This window comes from Oryx dammah, unplaced genomic scaffold (genome assembly GCF_014754425.2).
Source record: "Oryx dammah isolate SB20612 unplaced genomic scaffold, SCBI_Odam_1.1 HiC_scaffold_10, whole genome shotgun sequence".
NCBI lineage: Eukaryota > Metazoa > Chordata > Mammalia > Artiodactyla > Bovidae > Oryx > Oryx dammah.
Genome location: NW_024070194.1, coordinates 9,611,292 through 9,622,043, shown reverse-complemented (window position 1 = coordinate 9,622,043; position 10,752 = coordinate 9,611,292). Strand labels below are relative to the sequence as shown.

The following is a 10,752-nucleotide window of genomic DNA, read 5'->3' as shown; positions in this document are numbered from 1 at the left end:
ACTGGTCTCTGGCTAGAAGTATTAACAAGTAAGATTGTTATCCTTATTTTATAATTGAATAAAGGAAAACGCAGAGATGCTGAGAAATTTGTCCAAGACTCTGAGGAAGTGAGTAACAGCGCCAGCACCGTCTGTGTTCTCATTTACCTCATTACTGTGCTCTGGTCCCCATGCCTCACTCTACTTATCTGCTGTGAAACAGATACTCTGTCTCCCCAAGGTGCCTCCGTTCTACCTCTTAGAGGCGGAGCTGGAAAACATCGTCAAAGTGGATCTACTTGGGAGGCTGGGAAGTTGCCGTGTTAGGAAATGAATGCAGCAGCCAAGTGTCATCTCCATGCCTCCATTTCCTCCCTTGAAGGATTCTTAGGAAGATTATAGAAAAATGCAGGGAAAATGCTAACACAGAGCCTGAGGCACTAAAAGGTAGTTGTCTTTCTGTAACTGAACTAAGAAGCCCCCTCCCCACATGTGACATCAGGGAATCGGATTGCTTAGAAAAGTGGACAACTGAGCCTCATGCCCATTCTCCTCCTGCGAGTCCAGGAGGACAACCTGCTCTCAAACTTGACTGAACTTAGAAGAATGAAATAAAAGCTGTCGTGTTGAGGTCCGTGTCTAGCACATTTCTGTGTAGCTTGGTGTGGCTACTAAGAGGTCAGTGATGCTATAACGGGTTTGCTTCTTGTACCTGGTAGGGCATAGTCTCTGGACAGGGAAATGGGAGGTGCCCACTGCTCTGCAGAACAGTGGGAAGGACCGCTATTTCCATGGACCTTATTGGTTAAGGTTTGCAGTTATAAACAACGGGCTCCACTCCAGTCAGTTTAATTTCAGTATGCATTTATTAAAATACAACCCACAGTGTTTGAAGCTACAGAAAGGAAAATGCAGCATCATTCTGGGGATTAGGGTCTTCTTTATCCCAAACTCTTCTCTCATTATGGATGCTGAGAACTGGATGCTGGAAATACCACCTTGGCCACCCACAAGGAGAGCAGTGATGGTGGGCCAGGGGGATGAAGGTGAGGATGCCGTGAGGATGGGGGTGGAAATGAAAATCCCGTGATAAAGCGCAGGCTCTGCAGTCACTCTGGTCATGGGTGCTCCTACATCCCTTCCTTCCTTCCTCAAATAGAACTGCCTCTTTGGTGTCAGGAACTGTGCTAAGTGTTTGGGATAAAGGGAAGACATGTTCTCATGGGGCTGAGAGCCAACTGGATGAGACAGAAAAGGCATGTAGACCATGGAAGAGAGGAAACAGGCAGGCTGTGCTGCGGAGGGTAGGGGAGAGAACTGCCAGGAGACCGAACAGTTTAGAAGCAGCCACAGCCTAGCTCTGCAGGGGTCCTCCTCGGACTTCACATTTTCTGGGAGACACTCTTCGCATGTCCTCTGCAAAAAGAAAGGAACTTGCTAAGTGCCACCATTTGTAGCCCCAGACCTGGACACTGGTCATCTTGACAGATCCTAGATTTTCCAAAAATCATAGAACCATGACCCGAACGGCCTACAAGAAAGTGAACTTTCCAAGCCTAGGTGGGGCACTCAGGAGCACTGCAGACCTGCCCTGGAGGGTGGCTGAATCAGTGTTCCCATTTAAGAAAGAGGAGCATGTGATCAGGCTCAGATGATCATAAAGAGGCCTCTGGGTTGACCTTCTGCCATTCTGTCCCTGGAGAACTCGCTCAGTGTGTGCTTTCACAGGGCACTTCAGCCTCTCCTGGCAGCAGCGAGAAGGAAGACCCTGTGCAGGGTGAATGGTGTGTGGCCCCCTGAGCTCCACCCCTTTCCCCAGCCCTTCCCCTCCCCCTGGGCCCTGCGCCCTGTCTTACCACAGGGAACCAGCCCCTTGACCGCAGGTCTTTATGCAGTCCTCTAACGTTAGGAAGTTGTTTTTGTTCCTTCCGAGGCTGCTGTATGTGAACAGCTCACAGTGACCAGTCTTGGCATTGTAGAAGTACCTGGGCATCGAGGCTTTGCCGTGACCTACTACTTTAGCCTCCAGGCAGAAGGCAGGCCTAGAATATGCTGGAATGAGAGGGGCAATTATCAGTTATGTGGACGGCCATCACAGCTCCGTACAAGGACAATTAGAACCACCAGTTTGTTTGGAATAGAGAATGTCAGGGTTGTGGGGGTCAAGTTAAAAAGCCCATTAGAAAACCTCCTGTTTTGGATGAATTATAAATGTTGCTGGGGGTGACATGATGTAGTAATCATGTGCAAAATGTATAATGCCTTTGAATAGCCTTAAAACTTCTATAGGACTTCCCTGGTGATCCCGTGATTAAGAATCTACCTTGCAATGCCTGAGTCCAAGGTCAGGGATCTAAAGTCCCAAATGCTGTAGACACTAAGTTGACAGGCCATAACTACTGAGCCCAGGACCTACAACTAATAACCAGCCCACCCAAATAAATACATAAATGCTCAAAAAAGAAAAAAAAAAAAAACCCTCCACAACTGTACAACAAAAGGACAAAGGTTAAAAAATATTCCCCATATGTCAATAATTACTGGGTCTGGATACTTGAGTTTTATAATATTATTAATATTCTCTGTGTTATGTGTGTGGTAAAAGCTTTCAGTCGTTAATAAAAATTGTGAAGGAATCATGCTATAATGGAAAAAGGCATGAAGAAAACATAACACTGTGTTTACTTCAGATATTTCATGAGGATTCTATAAATGAATATTGATACTATATATTGTGTATATAAGGAGAAATATACATATTTGTTTTTTCATCATTTTCCTGACACTGATCCTAAAAATCTTGGTATTTCTTTTGTGATAAGAGCAGTAAAAGTGTCTTTTGGTATGTGAAGTGGTTGAGTCTGGAAAGACTCTAATGAGCCGAGAATGGCCTCTGATTGCGCAGGAAAGGACTGCCTACAGGACGGTGGGCGTGTTCATTCCTACCCTTCCCCTGGTCTTCTATCCACTGCTCCTCTCCTTCGTTCAACCTCAGGGAAGGTAATGGAGCTGTCTGTTGAACGATCTCCAATGGCTAATGATTTAATGCATCATGACTAGGTAATGAAGCCTCCATAGAAACTTCAACAGAGCAAGGCATTCATGTTATTCAAGAGACCTGGGATCCACCCAGGGAATAACATAGATACACACTCCATGAGAACAATTGCAGCACCCTGCTCCCTGGGGCTTTGTCTCTGCTCTTTATCCCCTCGAGGCCACTCTCTGAACTGCAGCCTGAAGGATTCTGTTATTATTCTGTCCTTTCACAAGGCTCCATCACGACCAGTCCCTCAGTGAGTCCTTTTTCTCTGAGAGTCAAATTCTGATTCTTAAAAAGTCCTACAAGCATCCTCTTGACCTGCCCCCATGAGCTCTATGCCTCATCCCCTTCCACTCCTTTCCCCTCATATAAACCCTCTCATATCCAGCTACCCTGGTCCCTTCTGCTGCTCAGACACAACCAGGCACGTTATTTCTGCAGCTCTGCTCAGTGCCTCCTTATCACAGAGGGTTTCCTTGACCCTGTAGAGAAAAAGGACAGCATTCTTTCTCTGCCTCGCTCTCTATCTTCAAGAAACTGATAACCTACCATAGGATTTCTCCCTTTTGCTATTTTTTTATGTCACCCTCCAAGAAGGCAAATTATTTGTCCCCATCCCAAGAACAGTGCTTTAAAGGGACTTACTAAGTCCGATTTTCATTCTCTCCACAAGTGCAAGGTCATCAAATAGAATGGGTATAATTGATTTCCTTTTAGTACAAAATCACCTTGATGATGGGGCACATCAACATAAAGGTCAATCTCCCTCTAACATTCAGTCTCCTGAGAGGATAATATTCTGTCCTGGTGATCGTTAACCCTGAAGCCTCTGAACCCAAATATTTATGGATTTTTATGGAGGTTTTCAATAGATAGCCACTTTGACTGAATGAGTGGCCATTGCTGATTGATCGCTATCTCAGAGCCTGCTCCTCTCCCCAGAGGGGCTGGCAAGAAAGTGGTGAAATTTCCAACCTCTAAATGGGTGTTTGAGTTTTTTTGGCAGACAACCCAGAACCTGAAGTTTCCTGGGTTGCTTTCCCTGAGTGGTCTCATGATCTATCAAAGAAAGTAAGTTCCAAGAGTTTCAGGATGCCTGGACCATGAACCAGGACAAGGATCAAATATAGATTAAATATATGAACAATAAAATAATAGTCAAAAGAGGACAAGTGAAAGGGCCTGGAGACTTTACTCATATTTTCTCAGCCTGGGTCCCATGAGACAAACCACACAAGGGCTGTGTTTTGGTGCTCCTGAAGTTGATCTGCTCAGTGGTCCCACGTCTTTCTGCTTATTTTTAATAATAGAGGTATGATCATTATTTGAGCCCTCAATATGTTTTCCTGCAAGGATAAACTTCTTCAGATGAATGCATTGGTGGAAAATGGGCAAAATTGGTCATGAAATGTGAACAGATTCTTTATATTCATGACTGGTAAACTGTTCAGAGAACTCATGTAACATTTTCCCCTGTTCACATGAGGAAACTGCAGATGACTTGCCCCAGGACTCAAGCATGTGGGTGGTAGGGTCAGGACAAGTAACTATGATGTCACAACCCATCGATTACAATACCTGATTCTACCAGGAGTTCAGAAAATACAGCTTACTTGTAAGAGTTTCTGGATGCAGTGTCCTGCCTTTATTACTTCCCCAACCCAAGCTTCATCTAAGCCCCCACCTCACAGGGCAGAGTGAGCTTGGGTTAAATCCTGACAGCAAATATGTGTCGTCTCTACCAACATTAACCAATTCCCCAGACACCTGCTGGGCGTCCCCCAGTCAATTGATGCCTGATGTGAAATCCATGCAGTTAGTGCAGATCTCACAGGTCAAGGGCTCAAGACTGTCCTCACTTTGGTGCCAGTCATGTGTTCCCTTGTTACTTAGACTTGTGACCGAACGATTAAAATGTGGCCGTTCCATGACCCCACTTCCAAGTTTAACAACTGAATGGAACTGATGACAAAACTTAGGAAAACCCTTACTGTTCTCAGATGAATATACATGAAAAATTCACAAATAGTGAAATGGAGGGGATGTGTAGGGCAAAGAGGGAGTGGAGGTGTGTGGAGCCTCCATGCCTCAGTGAGCACAGCACCCTCACATCACACACTTGTGTTCACCACCCAGGAAACAACTCTCTGAACTTTAATATTTTTACATTTTTTTGAGGTTTCAAGAAGTCGGCTTATTGACTGAATCATTGGCTGCTGGCCATTGGCCGGTGGTGACTGCTCCCAGACTCAGTGCCCTTTCCTCTCCTCAGAGGTACAGACAGTACAAACCTTTATTCTTCTCACTGAGTATTAATTGTTGAATATTGAGTGTTGGGGACTCCTCTGCTGTATGGTTCTTGTGTTTTGCTCTGGAAACTATCATGTGACCTATGAAGGAAAGTAAATTTCAAGAGTTTCAGGAGGCCTGGTCCATGAAACAGGATAAGGATCAAACATGGATAAGATAATAACAGTCAAAAAAAGACAAGGGAAAGGGCCTGGAGACTTTAGCAATGTTATATCAGCCTTGGTCCCACAGCCTACCACACAAGGGCTGTTTCTTGCTCTCCCTGCCTTTGCTCTCCTCTGTGGTTCCACATCTTTTGATTAGTTTTAATAATAGAGGAATAACCATTATTCAATAAAGAAATATTTTTACTTGTCCAAAGCAAGTAGGCAAAGAATTTTTTTTTTTCAGATTTAATACACCATAGTGGAAAGTGGACAAATCTGGCCATGAAATGTAAATAAACTATTTATTTACATGATTCATCATCTGTTCAAAGAACGCATGTAACATGTCTCCCCTGTTCAGATGAGGAAACTGCAGATGGCTTGCCCCAGGACACAGTCATGTGGGTGGTGGGGTCAGGAAAAGATACCGTGAGGTCGCAACCCACTTGATACACCACCTGCTTCTGCTAGGGACTTGAGATACCGATAAGTGCTGAGAGTTTCTGGGTGCAGTGTCCTACTTTCCCTACTCACCTCTCCCCAAGCCTCATGGGAGCCCTCACATCACAAGGGAAGGTGAGTCTGTGTTTTTTCCTGAAGCGAAATATGTGGTTTCTGCACTAACACCATCTGGTTCCCAACACCCGATGGGAGAACCACAGTTAATTGACTTCTGACACAAAATCTGTGGAGTTTGGGCCGATGCCACAGGTTGGCGGATCGAGACTGTCCTCTCTTCAGAAGCCAGCCGTGTGGTCTGGAGTCACTCATGCTTCTGACCAAGTGACTAAACATGAGTTTCCATGACCCCACCTCCACGCACAGTAATCAGTAGAACTGGTGACTGATCTCGGGAAAACTCTTACTGTTCTCAACCAATGTACAGGATAAAACTCCGAAAGAATGGAATGGAGGAGATCTGTAGGGCGAAGGGGGAGTGGAGACGTGCAAAGCCTCTATGGCCTGGTTAGATGAGCACCCTCATATAACCTCCTTTTTTTACCGTCCCGAACGCTCTCCGGATGCCGGTATTCTGGATTTTTAATGAGGTTTTACTAAATAGGCACATTGATCGAATCACTGGCCAGTGGTGACTGACCTCAATCTCAGCACCCTCCCCTTTCCCCACAGGAGCAGAAAGTTCAAACCTTTATTTCCTTTACGTATTGCTTTAATCACTTCACTTATTAAACTGGACCCCGCATTGGCAATCTTGGCACCTATGAAAGACAAAAATCCCACAATTTTCAGGAGTCTTAGACCATGAACCAGGACAAGGTTCAAATATGAATAATAAAATGATAGTCAAAAGTGGACAAAGGAAAAGGCCTGGAGACTTTGCTAATATTATATCAGCCTTGTCCCAGGAACCAGCCACACAAGGGCTGTTTCATTCTTTCCCTGCAATTGCTCTGCTCAGTGGTCCCAGGTCTTTGTGATTTATTATTATAGTAGAGGGATAATCATTATTCGACACATAAATATTCTTTCTCACTCCAAAGCAGTAGGTAGAAATATCTTTTCAAATGAACATATCTTGGTGGAAAATGAGCAAAATTGGCCATGAAATGTGAATAAACCCTTTGTATTTATGACTGGTAATATGTTCAAAGAGCCCATGTAACAGGTATCTGCTGTTCAGATGACTTTCCCCAGGACACAGGGCATGTGGGTGGCAGGGTCAGGACAAGATACTGCCCTGTCACAGTCCATTTGATGTACTATCCTATTCTCCCAGAAACTCTGAAAATACTGATACCTGGTGACAGCTTCTGGGTGCAGTGCCCTACTTTCATTACTCCCCTATCCCCAGGACTCACCTGAGCTTCCAAAGCACAGGCGGAGTGAGTCTGGGTTTCCCTGACACCACATCTGTGGTGTCTCTAGAAACAACATGCAATTCCTCCAAACACCCACTGGGTGTAAAACAAGGCAATTTAATTCTGATAAGAAATCAGGGGAGTTAGTACAGATTCTGCATGTTGAGGGCTCAAACTGTTCTCAGCTCAGATGATAGCTGTGTTGTCCTGATTCACTCATGATTTGACAAAGTGTCTAAACTGGGAAGTTCCATTACCCCACCTCGGTGTTCAAGAATGCAATAGATCTGACGACCACACTCGGGAAGACCACTCTCGTAGGGATCTCATGTTATCATAAAGGATAAATCTTGGCACAGCAATGTGAGTGAGAGGTGCAGGGCAAAGTGGAAGCGGAGGTGTGGGGAGCCTCCATGTGCTGGAGAACACTAGACCCTCACATCACCGCCATGTGTTACCACCCCAAATGCTCTCTGAATGCCCACGTTCATGAATTCTTATTGAGGTTTCACTAAACAGGCATATTGATAGAATCAGTGGCCAGTGGCACCTGTTCTCAATCTCAGTGCCCTCTCCTCTCCCCAGAGTTGCAGAAAGTTCACACCTATAGACACACCACGGATGATATTTTTAATCGTATCTTTTGTTGAACGCTTCTCAGGTCCCCGTCTATGGCTTGTCTCCAGACCTATGAAAGACAGGAAATTCAGAGAGTTTCAGGAGACCTGGGCCATGAACCAAGGCAAGGATCAAATATGGAGAATAAAAGAATAGTCAACAGTGGACAAGACAGGAAACAAATATGTATAATAAAATAATAGTGAAAAGGGGACAAGGGAAAGGGCCTGGAGACTTTACGAATACTGTATCAGCCTTGGTCCCAGAAGGCAACCACGCAGGGCTGCGTTTCCTGTTTCCTCTGCAGTGGCTCTGCTCATTCATCCCAGGTCTTTCTGGTTGTTCTTCATAAATAAAGGAATGCTCATTATTTGACACTCAAATATTCTTTATTGCCCAGGACCCGTAGGTAGACAAATTATTTTCAGATTAATTAACACATCTTGGTTAAAAATGCACAAAGTTCACTACTTGCAAAGAGTTGAAATGTGTTTCACCTCTTTATATTCATGACTGGTAACCTATTCAAACCAGTCAATCCTAAAGGAAATCAACCCTAAATATTCATAGGAAAGGCTAATGCTGAAGCTGAAGCTCCAATACTGTGGCCACCTGATACAAAGAACTGATTCACAGGAAAAGACCCTGATGCTGGGAAAGATTGATTGAAGGCAGGAGGAGAAGGGGATGACAGAGGATGAGATAGTTGCATGGCATCACTGACCCAATGGCCATGAGTTTGAGCAAGCTCCGGGAGATAGTGAAGCACAGAGAAACCTGGTGTCCATGGGGTCCAAAGAGTTGGACACGACCGAGCAACTGAAGGAAAACAATAAATCTGTTAAAAAACCCATGTAATATGTATCCCTTGTCCAGATGAGAAAATTGCAGATGAGTTGCCCAGGAAACATGGCATGTGGGCGGTAGGGCCAGGACTAGATACTATCGTGTACAATGCGTTGGATACACTGCCTGATTCTGCCAGGAACTCTGAAAATACAGATAACTGAGGACAGTTTCTGGGTGCCACGTGTACATTCGTTACTCCCCACTTTTGGAGCGTCACTTGAGCCCCAAGATCATAGGCGAGAGTGAGTCTAGGCTTCTCTGACACCAAATACGTGGTGCCTCTACCAATAGCAACCAATTCCCAAACAGCCACTGGGTGCCCAACAAGAAATTCACTTCTGTTTCAAATCCATGGAGTTACTGCAGATTCTGCAGGTTGAGTGCTCAAGACTCTCCTCAGTTCAGATGCCACCCATGAGGTCCTGAGTCACTCACTCATGCTTGTGACCAAATGGCTAAAATCGGGGCCTCTATGACCCCACCTTCAAATTCAACTACCGAACAGAACTGGCAGCTGACCCTAGGAAAACTCTTGCTTGCTGTACCTGGATTAATATACAAAATAAAACTCAAGGCAGCACAAGGGAGGATGCGCAGGGCAAAGGGGCAGTGGAGGTGTGCCCAGCCCCCATGCTCTAGTGAGCACGGTACTTTCACAGCATCTTCTGTCCACCACCCTGCAAGCTCTCTGAACCCAGTAGTTATGTACTTCTTTTCAGGGCTTGCTAAACAGGCGTATTGGTTGGATCATCTGCTGTTGGTGATTGATTTCACTCTCCGTTCCCTCCCCTGCCCTCAGAGGTGCTGCAGTGAGAGGTGGTGAAAAAAGTACCCTTTAAATGGATGTTTGAGGTTTCTTGGAGACCAGCCCCATCTTGAAGGTACCTTGAGTCACCTTTAGTGACTCATCTCATAACCTATAAAGTCAGCAAATTCCAAGAGTTTTAGGAGGCCTTGGCCATGTCATGAGAAGGATCAAATATGGATCTTTTTATTACTACACTATAGTGAGGTTCAGGGACAAGGCAGGGACCAGGAATAGAGAGTCTCACAAATGGGGTTCCTAATCTGGTAGATTTAGGTGGGATGTATATATATATATATTATATTTCGTCATGAGAGTTATACTGTCAATGGAGTTCAAAGCTTGCAACATCAGCCTTCCCTAGTGGTCCAGTAGTTAAGAATCCACCTGCCAATGCAGGGAACAAGGATTGATCCCTGGTTTGGGAAGATTCCACGTGCCTCATTGCAACTAAGCAGGTGAATCACAATTACTGAGCCCAGATACCTCAAGCCCCTGCTCTGCAACGAGAGAAGCCACCACAATGAGAAGCCCTCACACTGCAACCAGAGTAGCCCTCGTCACTAGACAATGTCATCGCATAGCCAGTAAGTCCAAGGCAGCAAACCCAAACAAAAATCCTGCCCCACGTGACAGGAGAAATCCAGAAAGGGTTGGCAGCACCCACCCCACACCTGCCCCGCCCCCTTCCATAGACTTCCATCATTTCCCTCCAGTCTGCAGAAGAAAGGTGAGGCTGGACCTACCTTCATCCTGGACATGGTGTATATTCAGCCGGGTGCTGTCCACGAGGATAACCAGGAGGAAGAGAAGGGCTGCGGAGAGGCAGAGCCGGTGCATCTTCGTGGCCTTGCAGGAGGGCTCCTGAAGATGCTGGGGATGCACTGAGCTTTAATATCCTGGCTGAGGGGTGGGATCAGGTGATGAGGAGGGGAATGGGCAAGGGGAGGAGCTGGGTCAGTCCTGTTTATTGCGTAATCTCCACACAAAACTATGCCTCTGGCTTCTCTCTGCAGGGGCCTAAAGTCCAATAAAAGTACTTCTCAGATTTGACGCTTACCTGTGGGTCTCCTGTAAACACAGATAATGATTCTAATATGTTCACTCAGGGAGCGTCCCAGGACCTAGAGGAGTGTGTGGCATGTGATATATAGTCAGTGAGTGAATGAGACAAATCACAGG

General features: G+C 45.5%; 1 protein-coding gene across 1 annotated transcript; it reads right to left on the bottom strand.

Annotated features, from left to right (window-relative positions):
- Window positions 1-1,831: 1,831 nt before the first annotated feature.
- Window positions 1,832-10,494, bottom strand: LOC120869434 (trophoblast Kunitz domain protein 1-like). Its single transcript, XM_040248751.1, has 5 exons — window positions 10,317-10,494; window positions 7,915-7,986; window positions 6,627-6,698; window positions 5,314-5,412; window positions 1,832-2,031 (listed from the first exon to the last, which is right to left on the bottom strand). The coding sequence occupies exons 1-5, from the start codon at window positions 10,408-10,410 to the stop codon at window positions 1,832-1,834; spliced, it is 537 nt and encodes a 178-aa protein (XP_040104685.1). The 5' UTR covers window positions 10,411-10,494.
- Between the last annotated feature and the right edge of the window lie 258 nt (window positions 10,495-10,752).